At 40.3% G+C, this 26,333-nt stretch overlaps 1 protein-coding gene across 1 annotated transcript in view; it reads right to left on the bottom strand.

Annotated features, from left to right (window-relative positions):
* LOC126458188 (ryanodine receptor) overlaps nucleotides 1–26,333 on the bottom strand; it is a 740,760-nt gene that overhangs the window by 488,734 nt on the left and 225,693 nt on the right. The window contains exons 10-16 of the mRNA XM_050095064.1: nucleotides 25,820–26,002; nucleotides 23,380–23,551; nucleotides 16,715–16,884; nucleotides 16,388–16,512; nucleotides 13,295–13,495; nucleotides 5,642–5,811; nucleotides 2,160–2,350 (exon numbers count right to left, since the gene is read on the bottom strand). Coding sequence (XP_049951021.1) covers nucleotides 2,160–2,350; nucleotides 5,642–5,811; nucleotides 13,295–13,495; nucleotides 16,388–16,512; nucleotides 16,715–16,884; nucleotides 23,380–23,551; nucleotides 25,820–26,002 — 1,212 coding nt within the window. The remainder of the gene's footprint in view (nucleotides 1–2,159; nucleotides 2,351–5,641; nucleotides 5,812–13,294; nucleotides 13,496–16,387; nucleotides 16,513–16,714; nucleotides 16,885–23,379; nucleotides 23,552–25,819; nucleotides 26,003–26,333) is intronic.

Below are 26,333 nucleotides of genomic sequence, written 5' to 3'. Positions count from 1 at the left end.
GGATCATGGAGGGTTAGAGGAATGAACCGAGTCAGGCAAGTTTCAATATTGGTTTTGAATTGAGTTTGATTTGTAGGACTGGTGGCGAAAAAGTTTTCTCACTGTAGGAACTGAGAGGACTGAATTTGGGAGTGGGGCAAAAGATAAGGTATTTGGAAAGAAACGATTTTTCTGTGAGACTGAGGCTTCTGAAAGAGAGATTCATTACTATGTTGTGGACCTGTTTATGCTCTGGGTTCTGCATGGTGGCGGGAGGGAGTTTCTGAGGATATGGTAAATGTAGTATGTCTGAAAGGCAGGGTTTGGCAGCTATAGGGGAATGTGGGAGGGGTATGATGGAAGTTCCTTTGATGGTGGTAGATAGTGGTAGGGTTTCAACTACCTCTCATCCTGCCCTGGAATGATAAATATACTCCCCACCCCTACCACAGTGGTAGTCCAATGCCCACCAAACCTACACAACATCCTTGTCCATGCGTACTCCACCTGTACTCCCACCACTTCACCTAATGGCTCAGACTGTCCCATACATCCTCCCACTACCACCTACTCCAGTTCTGTCACTGACTTCTTTTACTCCATCAAAGAGATGGCCATCTTTGAGACCAGCCATGTGATCTACAAATATAGTTGCAAACATGGTGCTATATTCTACATGGGAATGAGAACTAACAAGTTGTCTGTCCACATGAATGACCCACTACAAAACTGTGACCAACAGACAGATGGACCACCCAGTTGCTACATATGCTACTCAGCATGATGTGCTTCACTTTAATGACTGCTTCACAGCCAGCACCATCTGAATTCTTCCAACCAACACCAGCTTTTTTGAACTGTACAGCGGGGAATGCTCCCTACAACATATCCTTTGTTTTTGTAACCCCCTTTGTCTCAACCAATGCTAACCCCTGTCCTCCAAGTGCCTATTCCCCTTCCCTGCTCCCACTCCAGTACCACACACACCTTCCATCCTCCTAAAACTCCTACACAGTCCACTCTGATTCCACCCTCCCCCCTCCCAAAACCTGACCAGCACCAGCTCTTGATGATGCACTTAGAAGTCCTATTGTGACCCCATCACATTTCTGCAGGCTCCCACAGCCAGCACTAGCATCTTCCCTCAGCCACAACCTGTTATTCCTCTCCATACCACACCATGCTTCTTCCTACCCACCCCCCACATTCCTCCTCAATACCAGCCCAGTTAGAACACTGCTAATGCCATATGCAATCGCAGTTGTGCCTCAGTGCCTTGAGATGGTGGACATGTGTGTGTGTTGTGTGAATGTTTGTGTGTTTTCTACTTCTGAAGAAGGATTTTGTCTGAAAGCTGAAATATTTCTAAGATTCTAGAATGAGATTTTCACTCTGCAGCGGAGTGTGTGCAGATATGAAACTTCCTGGCAGATTAAAACTGTGTGCCGGACCGAGACTCGAACTTGGGACCTTTGCCTTTCACGGGCGAAAGGTCCCGAGTTCTAGTCTCGGTCCGGAGCACAGTTTTAATCTGCCAGGAAGTTTCATTTCTAAGATTGTTTCTCATTTTGTCCATCTGTATCTCACGTCTTCCCCTATGTTGTGTGACCAGCAATTTATCCTTTCCATATTGTTAAAATCGATATTAGTGTCAATGGGGCGGAGAAACATCTAAAATTGTTAAAAGTGAACAAATCTCCAGGGCCCGATGGAATCTCTATGAGGTTCTATACCAAATATGTGTCTGAGTTAGCCCCTCTTTTAACCATAATATACTGAAGATCCCACAAACAAAAGCTATGGTTAGTGCTCATTTGACTGCCAGCTCTTGCCTGGCCCACGGTGAGTCTACTGGGGTGAGGTGGGGGTGCAGGGTGGGTGTGGTGAGGGATCGAGAGAGATGGGAGGCAGGGAGGGGTTTGCCTCCCGCCCCTCTCCATCCCTTGTCCCACCCCACCCAGCACTTCCACCTCACCCCAGCACACTCACTGTGGGCCAGGCAAGAGCTGGCAGTCGAATGACATGAATGGAATGGCAAAATGCTGTAATAACTGGTACAACTGGATGTAACCTATGCCATGCATTTCACAGTGGTTTTCAAAGTATACATGTAGACATTTCTAACTACAACAACATTTTCTTTTTTTACAAAAGATGTATAAAAAAAGCACAAAATTTACCTTGCTACATGGTCCACAAGCTGTGTTTGCAGAAGAAGATTTTTTCCAGGAAGCAAGAAGTCACATATGTTATTTTGTGAACTTCTAACTGCAACACCATTACCCACACACAATGAGCACAGCACATCAAGAACTTTTGGATCTCGACCATGTTTCTCTAGTAAAGATATGATAACTTTAATGTGTTCATCCTGAAACAATGATGAACATATGAAATTGTTTCCTTGTTGTGCTGAACAGTGGTGATATATTAATCTGTCACACATATAGAGTAACAAGTATTTTTGAAGCGTTTCTATGCAGTACAATTACAAAATTTGTATGTTAACAGATTTTTACCACTTATTACTCAAAAATCACACTTTATCACAAGGTACACTAATTTCTAAATTTGAATAATATGGCATCAAGGACAATGAACAAGCTTTAAAGAGATTGTCACAGGAAATAATTGTAGACCAAGGAACCTATATGTTACTACAGTAGTGCCACAAGGTTCTGTCCTGGGTTCTTTTTTTTTAAAAATATATGTGAATGAGCTACCTACTTCTTTGCCCTACAAGTCAATAATAAATGCTGATGATACAACCCTATGTAATGACACAAGTGATAATCAAACCACTGACAAGGTTTGATAAAACTTTACAGTGGCTGCACAAAAATAAACTAATATTAAGTACACACAAAACTAAAATAATATATAGCTGACAAACCCTGCCTCGCAGACCTACTACACTTACACCACCCTCCAAAACTCCCTCCCACCATCACACAGAACCCAGAACCTAACAGACCCACAGCACAGTCATGAACCTTTCCTCCAGAAGACTTACTCCCACAGAAATATCAGTCCATTCCAAAGGACTCACCATTTGCCCTACTCTCAAATTCTATCATGCAGGACTTGTTAAAGACCTTTTTTCCTTCCCCTGGTCCCTACAGTGGAAACACTTTTTTGCCACCAACACGACCAGCCAGACTCAACCAAAAACCAATATTGAACTGCCTCCAAACCACCCCCTGTTAACTTTCCAGAGTTTCTTAACCTCAAACCTTGCCTCACCATAATTGCCCAAATCCCTCAACATGCAAACTAACCTTACATCCACAGAAAGAACTGCAGTCCACCATCTAAAAACTGATCCCGACCTTATAATCCTACCTGCAGACAAAGGCTCCATCACCGATGTTTTGAACCGCATGGATTACCTGGCAGAAGGACTTGGTCAGCTTTCAGATACTTCCACCTACAAACCTTGCCACAGTAACCCCATTCCAGTAATCCAACAGGATCTCCAGTCACTACTCAAATCCCATCCCAGAACCTCTCCCCAAAGTCCATCGCTCTACTTACCCCTGCCACTCCCCGTACCCCCACCTTCTACATGCTTCCTAAAGTCATAAACCCAACCACTCAGGATGACCCATTGTGGCCAGTTACAGTGCCCCAACTGAGAGAATCTCTGATCTCATAGACCAACACCTTCAATCTATTACCCGGAACCTATCCTCATATATAAAAGATGTCAACCATTTCCTCCACCAACTCTCCACAGTTCCTGTCCCTTTACTGCACGGTGCCCTGATCCTCTGATGCCACCTCCCTGTACACTAACATTTCTAATGCCCATGACCTTACTGCTATTAAACACTATCTTTCCTGACGCCCTATGGATTCCAAACCAACAACCTCCTTCCTAGTCGCAATGACCAACTATATCCTCACACACAATTACTTCTCCTTTGAAGGCATTACCTACAAACAAATCTGGGGTATGGCTAAGGGCACCCACATGGCACCATCCTATGCCAACCCATTCATGGGCCACCTAGAGGAATCCTTCCTAAAAAACCAGAATCCTAAACCCCTCACCTGGTTCAGATTCATTGATGACATCTTTGCTATCTGGATTGAAGGTGAGGACACCCTATCCACATTCCTCCAGAACCTCAACAACTTCTCCCCCATTTGCTTCACCTGGTCCTACTCAACCCAACAAGCTACCTTCCTAGATGTTGACATCCACCTCAGAGATGGCTACATCAGAACCTCCGTCCATATCAAACCTACTAATCCTCAGCAATACCTCCACTTCAACAGCTCCCACCAATTCCATACCAAGACGTCCCTTCCACACAGCCGAACCACCCGCGGTCATCGCATCTGCAGTGATCAGCAGCCCTGCTCATGACAAGCAGCCCCTCTCAGAATATACCGAGGGTCTCACTGAAGCCCTCACTGACTGTACGAGTAATTATCCTCCCAACCTTGTACAGAAACAAATCTCCTGTGCCTTATCTTTCCAGGCTCCCACCACCTCCCAAAGTCCTACAGTCCGGCCACAGAGGAACATTCCCCTCGTAGCTCAGTATCACCTGGGACTGGAGCAACTGAATTACATTCTGTGCAGGGTTTCGATTACCTCTCGTCGTGCCCTGAAATGAGAAATATTCTGCCCACTATCCTTCCCACCCCTCCTACAGTGGTATTCCGTCGTCCACCAAACCTTCACAATGTATTCGTCCATCGTTACACAAACCCCTGCTCCAAATCCCTTACCTCATGGCTCATACCCCTGTAATAGACCTAGATGCAAGACCTGTCCCATACATCCTCCTACCACCACCTACTCCAGTCCGGTCACTAACATCACCTATCCCATCAAAGGCAGGGCTACCTATGAAACCAGTCATGTGATTTACAAGCTAAGCTGCAACCACTGTGCTGCATTCTATGTAGGCATGACAACCAACAAGCTGTCTGTGTGCATGAATGGCCACCAACAAACTGTGGCCAAAAAATAAATGTGCCACCCTGTTGCTGAACACGATGCCAAACATAATATCCCTCATCTCAATGACTGCTTCACAGCCTGTGCCATATGGATCCTTCCCACCAACACCAGCTTTTTTGAACTGTGCAGGTGGGAACTTTCCCTGCAATACATCTTACATCCCCGTAACCCTCCTGGTCTTAACCCTCGTTAGTCACTGTCCTCAACCATCCAGCCCCGTCCCTGTTCCCATTACAGCACTACACAGCCGTCATTTCACCACAACACCTTCAATTGTTAAATTTATATATCATGTCATGTCACTGTTTACCTTATCTGAGCATCAGTATTTTATATCCCAACTGAAATACGAAAATGATAATGGAGCTAAAACATGTGAGGCTAAAGTGTTTCCCAAAGGACATTTTGATAGAAAAATCAGGTGATATCTGCTGTACTGAGGTGTTCTTGTAGTTGACCCCATATGCAGAGTGGACAATGCAACAGCATCTCAGTACATCTGCTCATTTCATGATAATATGATGGTTTTTTGTCAAAATATATAGCACTTTGACACACATCTGCTTTGACACTCACGAATTTCCCTTTCGGTTAAAATATCTCCAACATCATGTATTATTGCAGCAATAGAGGTGAAAATTATCTAGATTAATTTCCTCAAAACACAGAAAAGAGTTTTGAACTTACCCTCATCATATTCAATGCTTCTGGTGAATCAATGAGAACGCAATGAAGCACATCCAGCATTCCTGTACCCTCACTAGATGCCTGTGAACCCAGTCTGCTGAATAACCAATTCAGTCTATTTGAGTTGGCAAACTGAGCACAGTTTGTGTGGTTTCCTTTTATTATGGCAGCTGAAAACACAAAATGTGAATAAGTAACAGACATTCATTCCAGCGAGTGAAAATGACAAACCATTCTATGAGCATTTGTTCAGGGAAAGAGTCAAAACAGAGGAAGCAAAAATAATCACATTCAAATTTGAGAACAATATAACTTTCTGGGCTATAATGTTCACAGGCTCAAATATGTTAATGAAGTCAGTGAGTAAAGTATGAGAGCATGCTTGATATTTGCCAGAATTTTTCGCAAACGGAAATAAAAGTAAAAAATGACAGAACAACAACTTATGAGATCTTTAATTTTCAGTTTTGATGTCTTAAAACAAATTTTTCCTGTGCTGATACAGAAAAGGAGAGCTAGAATAAGTGACCAACGTAAGATATGTATCCTGAAACACTGAAAAAGACTAGGGCTTGATAATACATGGCTACATTCTGTTAAAAGTCTTAAATGAAAATTAACAATATACGAGATGTATGAGGGGTATATACTATTAATTACAATCTACAGGTTTTGGAACTTTTTGAACAGTCCCTCTATAAGAAGAAATGAAGAGATAACAAACAGTGAAAAGAAACAGTATGGTGTGCAGAAGGCAGCATGAGGAAAGAGCTACTCACAAAATTGAACCACATAACAATCTGTTTTGTTTTGGAAAGGATAGTTGCTACTCACCACATAGCATATATGCTGAGTTGCATATAGGCACAACAAAAGGACAGTCAGACAGTATGCTTGCAGCCAACAAGGCCTTCACTGGAAATAGACTACATACACGCACACACATTCATGCAAACACAATACACAACACACATCGCCTCAGTCTCTGGCTGTTGAGGCCACACTGCAGTGTACATTCAATCACACTTAGGCTGTGGAAATTCAGGGGCTAAATTGCAAGTTTCATTTCATTACTGCTAAATCTCAGGAATTTTACCCAGATACTATGGTTAGAGACATTATCATACAGGCAGCTTCAGATAAGGAAGTTCAACGAAGAGTGCTGCAATTCGAGGATCCCTCTTTAAAAGAAGTACTCAATATTGCACAAACTTTTGAAGTTTCTAGTGCTGCTGGCTATCAATTACATTCTTAGGCCAATATAGCTGCAGTCAACTTGGACAACAACAGGCATACAGAAACAGAGGCCATGGCAGTGCAGAATGCTTGGCTGCCATATCTCACACAAACACAACCACAGCAGAAAATTTTCCATATGCCCCCTGTCCTCCTACCCAACCCGTTTTGTTCAAAACAACCAGCCAGCTTGTCTACAATGTTGGGCATCATGCCACACATGTCATAATAAAGGTCACATTGCAACTATGTGCAACACTCGGTCTGCTTCCATTGTGCCCCTCATGTCTCAACCTATGGATATTAACGTCATTAGTCAAGTGTGTGAAGCTATTACAGCTGTTTCTAACAAACGTTTCATTGGCGTGCATATTGATACAAATCCCTTACACCTTCAGGTGGATATGGGCATAGTGGCCACGGTACTGAATTCTAATACTTATCTATGCCTTGGTTCCCCTCTTCTGTCAGCTACTTCATGCCATCTTGTCAGTTACAACAGACAGCAGATTCCTCTACTTGGGCAGTACACTGCATAAACAACATACCAGGTGCTGGTTTGGCCAGTAATATTTTTGGAAGTGGACAATGCCTTCACATAACACTTATTTGATTTTGATGCTTTCCAGGCTATTGAATTTACAGTCTCAGATTCCATGCATTTAGTACCCTACTAAGAATTGGATGATTTGTGCAAAGAATATTTAGAATATTTACCCCTGTTTTCACCCAGCCCCGGCAAGTTTACTGACTACATAGCACACACTGGTCACAAATCTTTCGCACAACCCTGTTTTTTTTTTTCCAGCCACACCCATACCACTTGCACTTCATGCTGAAGTGAAGGAAGAACTAGACAGGCATAACGGAACTCATTTTATCTAGTCAATGGGCTACACCACTGGTTGTTAAGAAGAAGCTGATGGGCAAACTCCATCTATGTGTCAACTTCAAGGTGACAGCTAATTCAATTTGCAGCTGATACATACTCTATTCCTAGCTCAGATCAATTTATGATGAAGCTGGCAGGCAGAGAATATTTTACAAAACTCAATTTGTTGGAAGTATATTTACAGCTGCCACTTGGTGACAAATCATGTCATCTTCTTGTTGTGAATACATCACACAGCCTCTACAGGTGCAACCACTTCGTTTTTGGCATTGTAAGCGAGGCTGCCATTTTTCAGTGTTACTTGGAACAGCTTACTTAATGCATTCCTTGTTATATCAATTACCTTGATGACATTTTCGTTAACTGATCCCACAATCAAGGACCATCTTTTCATCACCTGTTGTTTTAGACTTTGCACGACAAGGGTTTTAAGTGCAATTTGGAAAAGTCGCATTTCTTTCAACCCTCTATAGAATACTTGGAACATGTTATACCTTGCCTGGAGATTCAGTCGATTGACAGCACCTATTGCTGTTTTTTCGCACCCTTCAAATGTGAAAGAGCTCAAAGCATTTTTAGGTAAAGCTGCACATTTCCACAAGTTCCTTTTATAGGCAGCTTTGGTTTCCTAACCTCTCAATCAAATGCTTAAGAAAGGTGCAGCATTTGAGTGGACTCCCGCCTGTGAACACACATTGAAAACAGTGAAAGATGGTTTGTGATACAGACTGTTCTTGGCCACCGATTAGCTGTGGCTCCAGACTTGGTAGTAATGGATGCATCACAATATGGTGTCAGAGCCCATGTTATCTCAACATCATGTGCATGGTTTGGAACACCCCATCATTTTTGCATTGAAGACACTCAGTGATGTGCAAAAGAATTACTCTCAAATAGAGAAGGAAACTCTCACTGTTTAATGCTATGAAGAAGTTACCTGTGTTTTTATAATGTGTTAAGTTTCATCTGGTGAGTATTATAAATCATTAGTGTTTCTTTATAGTTGCATGGGGCCACTTGTACACAAGGTAGCCCATAGACAGCAATGGGGCCCTGTTCCTTAGTAGGTACAATTATGAGATTCATTTCCACATTATGGCTCAACAGTCAAATGTGATGCCATTTTGCGTTTTCTGATATAACCTGACACTAGTTTTGATCAGGATGAAGTACTTCATTTTTATCTGGACATGGAAGCTTACAAATCAGTGGACGGATTTCCCACTACCAGTTCTCGCATCACTCAAGCCGTCACTGCTGACCCTTTTCTGCGTTAAGTGTGATAAAATGTTCAGTGAGGATGGCCTGAGCAACCTCTGGCTTGTGCATTACATCTCGTCCACAATTATTTTTTGTTATGACACAGACTCACACTCTTCTGCATCAGGATCACTGGAGCATCTCATGAAAGAAGATGCTGACTAGCTGCCATGTCTATTGGCCCAGAATTGATCATGAGGTTGAACATAAGACAAGGGCATTTTTGGATTCTGCTGTGTTAGCAGTAGCAGAGTCCTTTATGCAAAGGCTAAATTATAAGACTTCTGTAATTTTTCTGTTGATGGGGATAAAAGTAAAAATGGGAATATGTGGAATGAGCAAATCTGTAAAACAGAAAGTGTTTCTAGAATTCAAGAGATATGATCGCGAATTTAAAATAGCCTGTGTAATTATTACAGGACTAGTAAGGATGTAGCTTTAGGCACAGAGTTCTGACATGCTATCACACCAACCTGCAATGTAAGAACAGACAGTTAGAGATTGATAATGGTGGAAATCAGAAACATGTCAGAGTTATAGATTTCTGTGGGATTAGGGATGTGTACCACACAAAAATGATACAGGACGATGATGAGGAGGTACATGTGCACAAGAGACGGAAAGAGGACAAGCCTGTAAAAAGGGATGTTTAATGTATAAAGATGTAAAAATTTATTTTATTCTTTAATGTATTTACTCTGTGTAATTGTACGAATAAAAAGTACTTAAATCAGGAAGAGGCAGTGAGAAATACTGCACAGGGGTTGTAAGAAATGTATATAGTGACGCTTTAATCAATAATGTGATTTTTCTACACTATTAGTAATTTATTTAGGGGAAAATTTACAGAACTGTCATTTATTTGAACATATGAACAGGGTGCATTTTGTGCATGGGGGAGGGGGGAGGGGTGGGGGGGGGGGGGGTTAGATAAATAAATTGTATGAAGTAATGATTTAAGTTAAACAGATCGGCTGGCTTATCCTGCCTTATTCATCAATGTGTAGTTGTCTTGGTTGTAGAACAGATGCACAGTAATGATCCTAATAGCAATCTTGTCTATAAGAAAGTATTGTGACAGTATGAACTAATTAGCAGAAATGTATGCAATTTCTGAGATACACTATGTAACACCAATTGAGATATATGATTGGGGGTGCATCTGTGTCATCAATGAGTTTTATTTTTGGTGGGTTGTACTGCTATGGGAAATTAATTCTGAACATTAAGTCGGTTGAAACGTATTAAATGTGATCATGTAAGAAGAGTTTAGTTCCCTAATACATCTGCATAATGTTGGTATGTGTCTTTCTGTGGGGGGTACAAACCAGCTTGAGGAAAGAATAATGATAATGATGAAGTTTGGTTTGTGGGGGCGCTCAACTGCATGGTCATCAGCGCCCGTACAAAGTCCCAATTTTTACACAGTCCAATATAGCCACTGTCATGAATGATGAAATGATGAGGCCAACACAAACACCTAGTGCCCGGGCAGAGAAAAGCCCCAACCCGGCCGGGAATCAAACCTGGGACCCCGTGATCCACTGAGGGAAGAAAACAGCACAATGTATCTGCCAGTGAAGTGAACCAATGGGCTGCAGTGTTTTATTTAAGACACTCTGTATTTTGGTTATGTGGTTTCACCATGTAAGGTATCAATTGTATGATCCTGAGGAATTCTTTGTATGTTGAATTATTATTGTAAAGTTACATCTTTGCCATATTTTGACAGTGCAAACACGATCCATCCTGCAGCGAGTTCCGGAAATGGGTTGGGTGAGTAAAGTGGAGTTGCATATGCAACACGGTGCATGTGTGACTGCTTGCTTGTGATTCTACATATGTATTTAGTATAATAAAAGGTGTACAACTTTGCTTCTGCCGTTTGCCGATAGGTGGCGACAACAGTAAGTAGCGGTCGAAAGAAACTGATCATAGACGTCAGGCAGTTAGCTTGGACCTCGGTCAACATAACCTCATTCAAACATTAGTTGATTTGTGTCTGCATCATAAAGTTGTTCTTGATTGAAAATGTCAGTTTAAAAGCCTAATTCTTGTCATTTGTGGGAGGTGTTACTGTTTTGTTTCAATGTGAAGAAAACAGCAGCTGAGTCTCATCGAATGCTCTCAAGTACATATGGTAAGGACGCTATTGGTGAAAGAATGTGTTATGAGTGGTTTGAACGCTTCAAGAATGGTAATTTTAATGTCATAGACCAGCATAGTGGTAGAAGAGAGAATGTTTTTGAAGATGCAGAATTGGAGACATTGCTGAGTGAAGACTCGTGTCAAACTAAAGAAGAATTGGCACGATTAGTGGCAGGACACAGCAAGCCATTTCAAAATGTCTCAAGGCTATGGGCATGATTCAGAAAGAGGGAACTTGGGTCCCGTGTGAGCTGAAACCATGAGACGTTGAACGGCATTTGTATGTTTGTGAACGGTTGCTTCAGAGGCCAAAATGGAAGGGATTTCTGCATCGCATTGTGGCCGGGGATGAAAAATGAGTTTGTTATGATAACCCTAAATGCAAAAAATCATGGGGATATCCCGGCCATGCTTCCACGTCAATAGCCAAACCAAATATTCATAGCTCCACATAGCTCCAAGATCATGCTGTGCATTTGGTGGGACAAGCTCTGCGTCATGTGCTATGAGGAGTTAAAACCAAGGGAAACAATCACAGGTGCTTGTTATCGAACACAATTAATGCATTTGAGTAGAGCATTAAAAGACAAACGGCTGCAATACAGCGAGAGGCACGATAAAGTGATTTTGCAGCATGACAATGCTCGACACCACGTTGCAAAGCAGGTCAAAATGTACTTGGAAACATTAAAATGGGAAGTCCTACCCCACCCACCATATTCTCCAGACATTGCTCCCTCTGACTATCACCTCTTTAGATCAATGGTGCATGGCCTGGCTGACCAACACTTCCGATCTCATGAAGAAGTCACAAATTGGATCGATTTGTGGATCGCTTAAAAAGATGAGCCATTTTTTTGATGTGGGATTCGTACACTGCCCAAAATATGGGAGAAAGTAGGGGCCAGTGATGGTAAATACTTTGAATGATGCATGTGTAACCAATCTGTTTCATTAAAGCCTCAAATGTTGGGCGAGAGATGGCGGAAGCAAAGTTGTACACCTTGTATATAAAAAAAGGAAAGGCCACCACTCACCTGTAGACAATTGATCTGTGGTGCACAGAAACTTATGGCAGTAATCAGTATTTACACTAGCTTTTGAGCTCTTGTTCTTTCTGCGGTAGAAGTACACACATTCACACATACAACCACACAGACTCACAAACGCACACACCTGTGGCAGGAGTGTAAAATCAGTTTTCTTTTAAATAATCAGAGAAACATCTGTCAAAAAGCCTCTCAGAAGTTTCTTCAAATTTTATTTGTAACGTTTTATTGTACAGATGCAAGTAGTGATAAGTATTAGAATTTAAACTGCTTAGTATTAAGATTTTCAGTTGATATCTTGCAATCCAAATGTAGTCCACATGTTGACTCATATTATCACAGAAATTATACACAAAAGGCCCTGCCAGAAGATGTAATAAGGTGTGTGCAGAATAACTGTGCAGAGGTTGGTGCTAATTTGGATTGCACTTACAGGTAAACGAAACACAAATTGGGGTTATGTGAGTTTATAGTTATTTAAACACTTTAGCTGAAACGATTTCTACTTTTTTATCTAATGGCATTTCTAATACAACACTTACCATAAGATGATATTTACTGAGTCTACAATTATGAAAGCAAAAGTGGCGCTATGTGTTAATAGTCGTTGAAAAGTTTGTGTGTAACTGGGTTTGAAACTGCCTTATTTACTGACAGGTTAGGTGTACTAATCACAATTTCGCCTGGTAGACAAGGCTGGCAGTGAACATAAAACAGTCAATTCTGGTCATGGTCATGGTCATTCTACTTTTATCATTTCAACAATTTCTGTCAGTCACCATGTCAGGTTTCAACTCCAAGCGCACTACAGTAGGTATGTGATGACAACTAGACAATACCACATGGCTAAATATTAAACAAAATTATTTTTTTGTTTGCAGTGAACATAATAGATGAGTTAGGAGAAATAAGACTGGATTGGGAGAGATGTAGCAGTGCCAACAAACTCCACAGTCAAATAATACAGGATGTCTGAAGAAATTTCACCCATATGGTTTCATTTCTATTACTTGAATGGACAGAAAATAACTTTTAGGCAAGACAATGGTTACAGAGAAATATTCTTACCAAGAAGCTGGTACAGATATCCTGAAATAACTTCCCAGCTTTGGCCAGTATCATCTCCAGACAGGGCAATTAGGAATCCTTGTGATGTGATAACATTAATTTTGTCAATAGCTTCAAGGATGAGGTTTAATATTCCTTCTTCTTGAAACAGGTCCTGTCTGTTTCTCAATGCTCTAAGTCTGTTCTGCTTCTCTTCATGTTCTGGAATTGAACAGAAAAACATACTACATTTAAAGAAACGAAACAAAAATATTTTACTTAATAACACCAAAAGCTAAATTAACAATAATTTTGTGACAAAAGAGAAAGATTTGAATTCTTGGAAGACTTTTTCGCAAACATAGGCACTATGCATTTCTGCTTTGATTTGAAGTAAATAAAGGGAAAAAATAAACGCCTACTAATTTTATTAGAGAGCAGTAGATTAAAACAAGGTTTAAAGATTCCTCTAATTTCTTTGTTAGGTTCTAATTTGAGTTTGTCCACTAGCTGCTTCCACACGGGATGCAACTAATAACAACAATGTTGTATGTGGAGTTGTCCTTCCATTTCTGTTCTCTTTCCTTCATTTATACTGCACAAGATAGTACAAAACGGGGTATGATCCTGAGCATAGTTATTCTTCACATTCTGCTTTTCCTTTGTAACTTTAGCATGAAACACCAAAGATCACAGTATGATTTTGAGCTGAATTATCATTCAAATGCTGTTATTTTTGCTCTCTGCTACCAGTCACAAGCTCTGTTAACATAACATTCCTCTAGATGGCCCATAAATAGGTTGGCATAGGATGGTGCCATGCAGGTGCCCATAGCCGTATCCCAGATATGCTTGTAGTTAATGCTCTGAGAATCAATAATAATGAAGATAGGTGGCAACTCACCATAAAGATGATTGCTGAGCCACAGACAGGCATGTAGAAAAAACAATCACACTCTCACACTAAATTTTTAGCCATAGCTTTTGTCAGAAAACGAGTGCACACACACATTCACACAATCACTCACACACAACTAATGCACACATGACCGCCGTCTCCAGTCGCTGCATCTACGGTCTCTGAGAGTCAATTCCAAAAAAACCACTCCTCATGCCTCCCTGCCTCTTGTCACAGCTGCTAGGCTAGTGGCAAGAAATGGTGGCAGCACTGACCGCAAGCTGAAGGGAGTGGTAAGAAGGGGAGAAGCAGTAGGAATGATGGAGTAGGGAAGTGGCACAAGTACTCAGCTGCACCCAGCCAACAACGGTGCATGACACCTCACTTTCTACCCATAAACTGATGCCTGCTACATGCTTTACCAACAACTAAGCTTATGTGATCATTCCACTTCATGTCCCTACAGAGTGTTACATCTAAGTATTTGTATGAATTTACATATTCCAAATGTAACTCACTAATATTATATTCATAGGATACCACGTTTTTTTGTTTTGCAAAGTGCACAATTTTACAATTTTGAAAATTTAAAGTAATCTGTCAATCACAGTGCCATTCTGAAATCTTCCCAAGTCTGACTGAATACTTGTACAGATTCGTTACTGAACTCCACTGAAAAAGGGGCATTCAAAAAGAAACGAGCCAGAGTCTGGAATGCACATGCTGGTGACAGGAGGGTAATATCATGGCATGTGTAACAAGGTGTGATCCTTCCTGAGCGTGGAAGTACACAGCCTGTTGCTAGAGGGCATGCATGCATGTCATGTGACTATAGAGAGCTAACAGTAGCATGCATCAATCATCCAATGCCGCCAGTCGCATGGTTATGCTGACGTTCTTCTTTGAACAAGATGGCCCCCTTCTGATTCACTTCCTGCAGCATGGAACAACAGTGAATGCCCAGCATTACTCGCAATCCTTGACCACCCTTTGCCAAGCGATCAAATCAAAACAACCAGACAATCTCACTCCTGTGGTCATTTTGCTCCATGACAATGCAAAGCCTCATAGGGCCACCACAGTCGCGGTACTCCTGCAGAAATTCAAATGGGAGATTCTCCATACAGTCCAGACCTCTCTCCCTATGATTACGCCATTTTTGGTCCCCTTAAAAAGGCTCTGAGGGGAAAACAATTCACCTTGGATGACAATGTCCAGCTGTACAAGCAGAACTGGTTAACATCGCAGCCCTGGAAATTTTAAGTGAGAGCCATTCACTACCTTGTGTCACAGTGGGACAAGTGTCTCAACAGACAGGGTCAATACTTGTAACATACAGGTACTGGTTTCTGTAATTATGCCTCCGACTCATTTCTTTTTGAATGCCCCTAATAGATAACTGCATCAACTGCGAAAAGTATGAGGTTATTATTAATATTGTCCACAAGATCATTAATATATAACATAAACAGCAAGTGACCCAACACGTTTCCCTGGGGTACATCCGAAGTTACTTCTAGATCTGTTGATGACCCTTCATCCAAGATAACATGCTGTGCCCTCCCTATCAAGAAATCATCAGTTATGTCTGATACCCAATATGATCGTACCCTCTGGACCATTTATATTGTTTTTTCATGTTTTTGTGCCAATTATATTGAACATGCATATTTATAATGACCTCAGTGTTTTTTCTTCTGGAACATTTTTGAAATTAAGTTCAAAACAGACAGTTGGTTATATCCAGAAAACAAAAATGTAATGTAACCCACTGATCCATTTGAAGATAAGGGTGAAACATGCTGTGGAAGAAAATAAAAGTGAGTGCCATGGATAATTGTTTTAACTTGTCTTTTACGTCACAAACAGTTGAAAATTCTGAACCAATTCCCATACGGATGACATACAGAAATTGCATTCTTTTATTAACACATAAGATTTCACTTGGCCTATTTATCATTTCAAAATGTACTTAATACAGCACAGTTTTAGCATGGTTTGAGGTGTCATGTCATGGACTGTGCGGTCCATCCCGCCGGAGGTTTGAGTCCTCCCTCAGGCGTGGGTGTGTGTGTTGTTCTTAGCATAAGTTAGTTTAAGTAGTGTGTAAGTTTAGGGACCGATGACCTAAGCAGTTTGGTCCCTTAGGAATTCACACACATTTGAACATTTGAGCACAGTTTTATATAAATACTGATACTAGAAAATATGCTTACCCATTTCTTCCTCTGGCTGAGCAAAGTAGTTTATTAAATCTTCAAGGCACATAACCATTTCATTTAAATTCACAGACATAAAAAATAATGAATGTCGTCTATTTGACTGCAGTGTTTCTAGTCCCCTGAAACACATTACATAATTACCTCTTTTATACTATCTTCAAGCATTCTTTTATAATTCATTACATTGCAATTAAATGAATGTTTTAGCTTACCAAATTGGTACAAAAATTCCTATTACACACCTGAACATATGCAGAGGAGTAATAACTATTAATTAATATAATTATACAAAAATTAATTTTTAGATGATTCAGTACTCACGTTATAAATTTCGTGAAAAGGGAACTACATTTTCTTATAACACGAGCCGTTCTCGATTCCTCCTCTTGACTGCGGCTAAAGTCTAACCCATCATCCATTTTCCCTTCTTCATGAAGGACAGCTTGCTTTTCTTCAACTTTCCCCACACCTTTCTTTTTTGTTTCATAAGCCTAATGGGTACAGAAAATTTGGTCATGTTTTAGTAACTGTGTCAAAAGGGACAGTGGGCTATTTTGTTTTATGATCTGGGTACTAGTGGTAGCTGCACATCAGAACATTTTGTATCACTCACTACGGGGCAGTCAGAAGTATTATCTTTACATGAACAACATACGAAAATAACAAGTACCATCTCCAACATTTATTAACAAACAATCTTCCTTCAAAGATGCTACTAACAATATTACTGTTTCTTACATGAGACTTCAATGTAATTTTCTTGAGCATCTTAGAGGTTAATGTATCTAGTATCAGTAGAAACTTCTTGTGATGGCTGTAAGATTTCTTAGTTTGCGGAGTGGAAGGTCTGCATGAGACTTATGACATAATAAGGCTAATGCATCTGGTGATGCCATGCTGAATTATGTTGTTACTTTTGGGGTTTGACATGCAGAAAAATGCTTGTCATGAGAAAAGAATTTTAAAGAGAATACAGTGGTTATCACATAGCACGACAGTTAAGAAAAGGCACTGTTTCAGGTTTCAAAATATTGTCTGGAACTTGCTTAAGTATTTTGCAGAGCTAAAATGCTAATGATAGTCACCATGCACTTCATTTAAATTCCAATACACTAGACTCTCGCTAATCTGGCCCTCAGTAGTGTGGCCTCTCAGAATCCAGCACACATCCAAAAACACGTGCACAATGAATTATCATGCACAACAATGCTTAGTTAAACAATGCTTTATATACTGTATTTGAAATTGTAGCTTTATTTACAGCTCAGAATCATGTCTTCTAAAGGGAAACACCTTATGCTAGAACTCAATCAGAAACTCGAAATTTTAGATAAGTTAAATCGAGGTTCTTTGCAGAAAGCCATTGCTGCTGAGTTCAGTGTTGGACAAGCAATTATTTACGACATCAAAAAGAAAGAATATGTTATTCGACAGTACTCAAGACAAATGGATAGTGAGTTGGTAAAATGGAAGGTTATGCGAAAGAGTGAGAATGAAGAACTGGATGTAGCTGTTTATAGATGGTTCATACCACTACACAGTAAAGGAATTCCAGTCAGTGGCCCAACTATAAAGGAAAAAGCAGCTGCATTTAACAAACAACTTGGTTGTAGTAATGTGTTTGCAGCGAGTGAAGGTTGGCTATCAAACTGGAAAAAACAACATGGCATTCGGCAGCTGATAGTCACCGGGTAAAGTCGTTCAAATAACAATAAGGGTGCTGATGAGTTTGTAAGCAAGATATGGAAGATAACAGAGGAAGAAGATTTCACAGCTGATGCCTCGTATAATGCTGATGAAACGGGACTCTTTTACAAGATGCTTCCTTCAGAAACATTAGCTGCCAAGAACGAGAAGGAAGCTCCTGGTTACAAGCAACAGAAACAGCATGTAACATTAATGGCGTGTTGTAATGAAAATAGGAGTCATAAACTACCGCTTATGGTGACTGGAAGATCCCAACATCCACAGTGTTTTAAACACACTGACATAAATACTCTACCATTGCAGTATTGCACTCAAAAGAAAGCATGTACGGACAGACAAATATTCTCTCAGTGGTAGCATGAAACGTTTGTACCAGCAATGAGGGAAGAGCTAAAAAAGGAAAAGCTTCCACTGAAAGCTATCCTTATAATTGACAATGCTCCCAGTCATTCTTCAGATGTTTCTCTAAAGTTTGATGGTATACAAGCACTCTTTCTCCCACCCAACGTGACAGCCCCAATTGAGCCCATGGACCAGGGAATTTTGGAATCAATTAAACATCATTATGGACATTCACTTCTTGTCTCCTTGCTGAACAAAAGTGAAAATGACTCTATCGAGACATTCTGAAAGCGATTAACATACGTGATGTTGTTTTCCAAGCAGCCGAGGCATGGGACAAAGTGGAGAGCACTACCACAACACTGAAAGCTATCCTTATAATTGACAATGCTCCCAGTCATCCTTCAGATGTTTCTCTAAAGTTTGATGGTATACAAGCACTCTTTCTCCCACCCAACGTGACAGCCCCAATTGAGCCCATGGACCAGGGAATTTTGGAATCAATTAAACATCATTATGGACATTCACTTCTTGTCTCCTTGCTGAACAAAAGTGAAAATGACTCTATCGAGACATGCTGAAAGCGATTAACACACGTGATGTTGTTTTCCAAGCAGCCGAGGCATGGGACAAAGTGGAGAGCACTACCACAATGAAGAGCAGAAGAAAACTGTGGCCATCCATTGATGCCGAGTTGGATCCAGTAGTGAGAGACAGCGATGAGTGTCAATTCGCAATTATCAACTACTTTGTACGCTGACATGTTCCACGACCTTCCAGGAGGAGAATAAATTAGAAATTGATGATGAAAATGTTACTAAGTGGCTGAATGAGGAAAACTGTGATACAGACCAAACTTTAACATACGAAAAAATAATCAAAAGTGTGCAAGAAAGTAATGATGAAAGTCATGAAGAAGAGGACACAGGAGGAGAGAGCATGAACATTTCTCACACTGCTGGTGATGAAGCTGCCAAGGTCTTCCTGGAGTACATTATGCAACAACCAGATACATGCAGTACCAATGTAATGCTTGTAAAGTGACTGCATCATAAAGCAAGCCACCATCGCGTATCATCATTGTGACAGTTAAAAATGAGGGACATGTTTTACAGTGAGTGATACGACTGTATAATTATGGACAGTATATTTTACACTCAAGGACTAAGTTTTATTTCAATATTAATGTATTTTTTGGATTTAATAAAGTATATCCTCTGTTTTAAAATTGTATCCTTTGGTTTAATAAAGTACAGTACACTACTGTATATCCCCTATGTTTATATCCTCTGTTTTAAAATTGTATCCTTTGGTTTAATAAAGTACAGTACACTACTGTATATCCCCTATGTTTTCAAAATAAATAAAAAAACAAAATAAATTAATAAAATAAATTTCAGACACTCAATAATCTGGCACTTCTGCTAACCCGGTATCCATATGTCTCAGCAAAGACTGGATTAGCGAGAGTCTAGTGTGTTCACAATTACTAAGCCACAATAATATTGGAAATATGTGAGCACATTTTATGAATGCAGACATACATTTATGTTCGATTTATTTTAAAAATCACAGAACAATGGAAAATCCAGAATGGAATAATGACAATCTTGTGAAAAGGATAGTTGATACTCACCATATAACAGAAATGAGTCACAGATAGGCACAACAAAAGGACTGTCAAACAAAGCTTTCAGTCAAACATGCCCTCATCAAAATAGACAGCACACACACACACACACACACACACAGACACACGCGCACGAACACGCAAATGCAAACGCAACTCACACATACATCTACATCTACCCATCTACATCTACATGGTTACTCTGTTAGTCACAATAAAGTGCCTGTCAGAGGGTTCAATGAACCACCTTCAAGCTGTCTCTCTACGGTTCCTCTCTTGAATGGAGCACGGGAAAAACGAACACTTAAATTTTTCTGTGCGAGCCCTGATCTCTTATCTTATAGTGATGATAATTTCTCCTTATGTAGGTGGGTGCCAACAGAATGTTTTCACAAACAGAGGAGAAACTGGTGATTGAAATTTCATGAGAAGATCCCATCACAATGAAAAAGTCTTTGTTTTAATGATTGTCACTCCAATTCACGTATCATGTCTGTGGCACTATCTCCCCTATTTCATGATAATACAAAACAAGCTGTCCTTCTTTGAACTTTTTCGATGTCATCTGTCAGTCCCACCTGATGCGGATCCCACACCGCAGAGCAGTACTCCAGAACAGGGCAGACAAGCATGGTATAAGCAGCCTCTTTAGTAGACCCGTTGCACCTTTTAAGTGTTCTGCTAATGAATCACAGTCTTTGGGTTGCTCTACCCACACCACTATCTGTGTGATCATTCCAATCTAGGTTATTTATAATTGTAATACATAAGTATTTAGTTGAACTTATAGTCCTCAGGTTTGGGTGGCTTATGGCATAATCAAAATTTAGCGGATTTCTTTTAGTACTCACGTACTTCACACTTTTCTTTATTCAGGGTCAATTGTCACTTTTTGCACCAAACAGATATCTTATCTAAATCATTTTGCAATTTGTTTTGGTCATCTGATGACTTTACAAGACAATAAATGACAGTATCATCTGCAAACAATCTAAGAGGGCTACCTAGATGGTCTCCTATGTCATTAATATAGATCAGGAACAATAGAGGGTCTATAACACTTCCTTGGGGAATGCTGGATATTAATTATGTTTTTCTCGATGACTTTCCATCTATTACTACAAACTGCGACCTTTCTGACAGGAAATCATGAATCTAGTCACAAAACTGAGGCAATATTCCATAGGCACGCAGTTTGGTTAGAAGACACTTGTGAGGAACAGCGTAGAAAGCCTTCTGGAAATCTAAAAATAGGGAATCAATTTGACATTCCCTGTCAACAGCACTCATTACTTCATGAGTATAAAGAGCTAGTTGTGTTTCATGAGAATGATATTGTCTGAATCTGTGCTGACTATGCGTCAATAAATCGTTTTCTTCGAGGTAATTCATAATGCTCAAACACAGTATATGTTCCAAAACCCTACTGCCAATTGACATTAGTGATATGGGCCTGCAATTCAGCGGATTACTCCTATTTCCCTTTTTGGGTATTGGTGCGACTTGAGCAATTTTCCAGTCTTTAGGTGCGGAACTTTCTGTGAGCGAGCAGTTGTATATAATTGCTAAATATGGTGCTACTGTATCAGCATACTCTCAAAGGAACCTGACTGGTATACAATTACTTCACCTTCTTTGGTGAACGAGTTTTGGAAAACCGTGTTTAATAACTCTGCTTTAGTGGCACTGTCATCAGTGACTTCACCATTGTTGTTGCGTAGTGAAGGTATTGACTGCGTCTTGCCACTTGTGTGCTTTATGTATGACCAGAATGTCTTTGGGTTTTCTGCCAGATTCTGAGACAGAATTTTGATGTGGAAATTATTAAAAGCTTCTCACATTGAAGTACAAGCTATATTTCAAAGTTCTGCAAAACTTTGCCAATCTTGGGGATTTTGTGTTCTTTTAAATTTGGCATGCTTTTTTCATTGCTTCTGCAACAGAGATCTGAGCCATTTTGTGTACTGTGGGGGGTCAGGACCATCACTTATTAATTTATGTGGTATATATCTCTCAACTGCTGTTTATACTGTCTCTTTGAAATCATTCCACATCTTTTCTAGGCTTACGTGATCAGATCGGAAGGAGGGGAGACTGTCTCTTAAAAAGGCGTTCAGCGCATTTTTATCAGCTTTTTTAAATAGGTGTACTTCATGTTCCTTTTTGATGGCTGTAGGTGTTATGGTATTCAGCCTAGAAGCAACTGCCTTGTGGTCGCTAATCCCTGTATTCATCATAATATTCCCTATTTGTCCATGATTATTTGTTGCTAACAGGTCGTGTATGCTTTCACAATCATTTACGCTTTGAGTGGGCTCATGAACTAACTGTTCAAAATAATTTTCTGAGAAAGCATTCACTACAATTTCTGATGACGCTTTATGCCTGCTGCCAGCTTTAAACATATAATCTTTCCAGCATATCAAGGGTAGATTGAAGTCACCACTGGCTATAATTGTATGAGTGGGGTACCTGTTTGAAATGAGACTCAAGTTTCCTTTGAACTGTTCAGCAACTACATCTTCTGAGTTGGGGGGTTGGTAAAATGATCCAATGAATAGTTTAGTCCGATTGTCAAGTATAACCTCTACCCATACTTTTTCGCAGGAACTATCTACTCCAGTTTCGCTAAAAGGTGAACTACTTTGAGCTTCAGTGCTTTCTATTAGGGCTTGGAGCGCTGGTTCTTTCCCAACACAGCTACGACAATTTACAACTACAATACTGACTGTTTCTACAACTACCTTATTGTGTTTTACCTGCCCCCATTTAGACGTATGCCCTTTCTGCGCTTTCCTGAGATCCTCTAACCCAGAAGACCAACCAGTCCCTTCCACACAACCCCCACTACCTGAGTAGCTGCTTCCTGTGTGTAGTGAACTTCTGACCTATTACACGGAACCTGGAAACCGACCACCCGATGGCTAAAGTCAAGGAATCTGCACATGAGTGTGTGAGTTGCATTTGTATGTGTGTGTATCTGTTGTCTACTCTGATGAAGGCCTATCTGACCAAAAGCTTTGTTTGATATCTTTTTGTTGTGCCTATCCTGCAACTCAGCATCTCTGTTATATGGTAAGCAGCAACTATTCTTTGCACAATATTATCATTAAAAATTATGGAAATGTACATGTAACAACCAAGAAACTAACCACAGCATTATGATATATTTTCGATAGAGGGAGAAAGATGAAACAAGTGCATTCCATTGATCTGCAAATACACGCAGTACACAAAATTTACTGCCAGTTTTCACAATTCTTTTAAAGTTTTATAGAATCTACATTACATGAGTAATTATTTGTACCTTATATGATAACCAAAGTGAGGTTTCTGAATGTTGAACTATGACTGTGCTGTCACCATATTTTATTATGGGTGAGCCAATCACTTCAAGATCTTTGTCTTCAAGTACCACTTTCTGATCATCTTTTTCTTGGCGCAGGCAGAATGTTGATGATGCAATTGTTGCTTCATCCCTATGAAAAAAAGATAGAGGTAGTGAAAAATGATTTAATATTCCTATTTTGAGGGATAAAATACTAATTATTATTTCATGTATGGCTGTATTTCACTAATATGTAAACATGCACGTAACTGAAAATATGTTTTTAGTAAAGCATTTATGGTAATTCTTCAATTACAATTTACAAAGTAACAACTGTTCAGTCATCAAAATTTAGGGTCCCTTAAAATAATAAAGGCAAGCATCAGGATGACTGCTACCCAATTTATTTTGCCATACTTGTCTTATCGAGATCTGTACTCTATTTCAAATGGCTCCACAGATAACAAAATATTAAAACCAAAACTTCCTTCCTTTTAATAGGTCACGTGTGATTATCAGTTCCTGCGTCAGCTGTAGTATATGAGCTTGTACTCCATCCCTGTTAAGTAATTGTCAACAATACTTCCAACCATACTCTTCCTTTTTTTAACTTGTCACATATGATTGTCAATTCTCAAATCAATTCAGCTCAATGTGCCACCTTCCTGAACACTGACCTCCACCTCTCTGAATGTTCAATCCATACCTCCGTCTACTAGCCATTAACAGCACCTGTATTTTGACAGCTGCCATCCACTCCACACCAAAGAATCTCCACTGTATGGTAGTCTGGCAACCTGTGAATGGCACATACGTGGTGATGTGAATTCCCATACCCAGCATGTTGAAGGTTTCACTAAGGTCTCCAAAGACTGTTGCCATCCCCCAGACCTGGTCCACATACAGATTTCCTACACAATACCCTTACATGCCCCTAATCCTTCCACCCCCCCCCCCCCCCCCCGCCCCCAAGAATCAGCTGCGAAGACGCACGCATACCATCACACACTGTTACGCTGGACTGGAACAGCTGAACCATATCCATCATCAGCATTTTGACTATTTTTCATTGTGACCAGAACTGAGAAACGTCCTACCCACAATCCTCCTCCCCCCCCCCTCCCCCGCCACAAATGGTATCCCACTGTCCATACAATCTACACATCGTGATCCATCCTTACACTACACCCACTTCCAACTCCTTGCCACATGGGTAATGTTGCTGTGGAAAAGCCAGATGCAAGACCTGTCCTATACACCCAACCAGACGTCCTACTTCAGTCCCATCCCAGTCTCACTTATACCATCACATGCACTGATACCCATGAAAGCAGCTCTGCTGCAATTTCTGTATAACATTTTATGTGGGCATGACCACTCAGCTGTCCACTAACATGAATGGCCACCAACAAACTGTGGCCACAAGCAGGGTTGACTACCCAATGATGGAACACACTGCTGAGCACAACACACTCGTTTTCAGCAGCTGCTTCACAACACTTGTCATCTGGATCCTCCCACTTTACACCAGCTTCTCTGTACTATGTAGATGGGAGTTGTCCTTACAACACATTCTTGTTTCCTATAATCCTCCAACCCTCAATCTCTGCTAGCCCCCTGGATGACACCCACCTCCACCCAATCCAGGAACATTAACTTTACTCATCCAGTATGTAGATCCTCTTTCCCACAGTCTCCCCTTCCTCTGTTCTTTCTTCCCCTCCTCCTCATCATCACCACTGTCCACTACACAAACATGCTACATTCTTATCCAAGGCACCTGCTGAATTCCCATTCAACATTCCTATCTCTTGCACATGCTGCCTCCCTCCCAGCCATCACCACCTTTCCTCAATCCTCCCTCACACTCACCACCTACTGCAGTCGTGGCACAGTGTCTTTCCTGGCACGATGTAGCTGCACTGGTGTGTGTGTGTGTGTGTGTGTGTGTGTGTGTGTGTGTGTGTGTGTGTGTGTGTGTTTGTGCACTGATGACGTAACACCTCTATCATTCAGAGAGTTGTTATCTTTACTCTAAATTACTTACATAATACCAGAACTTTTCAATGCCATATTGAAAGTAGTTTTTTTTTAGATACAATGTTGGAAAAAATTACATTTTATGTGAGTTTGTGACTGTCTGTCTTAAAAGAACATTGAAGATGACAGCATAGTGGTGCAAAATCGCAATATTAGAAAATGAAACAATGAACGTCAAGGTTGGAATATTAACAATATTATGAAAATTATATACTTGCGATTCACTGTAAAGATGACACATTGAATTGCTGATGGCACAACATCTATAACTGTAACAGAATGTAACAGTCTTTTCGCTGTGCCTGTCTGCAACTCAATATGTTATCTTTACAGTGAGAATTAGGACATGTGCAAACACAGAAATTGAAATATTTCCTACCTTGTGACAAGACAGAGCTCATTATTTTCATTAACACCGAGGTAACGGCCAGTTGTCAAGTGCCTTATTCTCATTGGATGGGACCAGTTAATGAAGCCACCAGCCCATTTTGTTCTGGCAAGTTCCAATCTCCACAGGGACCTGGCTTGACTCATGACACTACCACCTTCATATATAACAATGCTACAGAAAAATGAATGAATATTTTAGTAATTATCATCTGACTTATAAGACATTAATGACATTTACAGAACATAAACAGCAAAATGAAGAATGAAATCAAGGGTAATGGATTACATTAAGAATACATAACAATTGAACATGAGATATAACAAACATAGCTTCATGAGCTTTCAGCACAGACACTTTCTTTCACCAAATAACACCATCAGAAGTGGGAAAAAAATCTTTCTTGAGCTCAAGATGAGAGTTAGCTTTTTCTTAAACCAATAAAAACCAAATAATAGTAGAAATAAATTTACAAATGTACTGGTAGTGGCGACAGACCAAAACG

The sequence above is a fragment of the Schistocerca serialis genome, chromosome 2 (assembly GCF_023864345.2).
Source record: "Schistocerca serialis cubense isolate TAMUIC-IGC-003099 chromosome 2, iqSchSeri2.2, whole genome shotgun sequence".
Taxonomy (NCBI): domain Eukaryota; kingdom Metazoa; phylum Arthropoda; class Insecta; order Orthoptera; family Acrididae; genus Schistocerca; species Schistocerca serialis.
The sequence above is the reverse complement of the archived record's forward strand: the minus strand, read 5'-3'. Positions and strand labels throughout refer to the sequence as shown.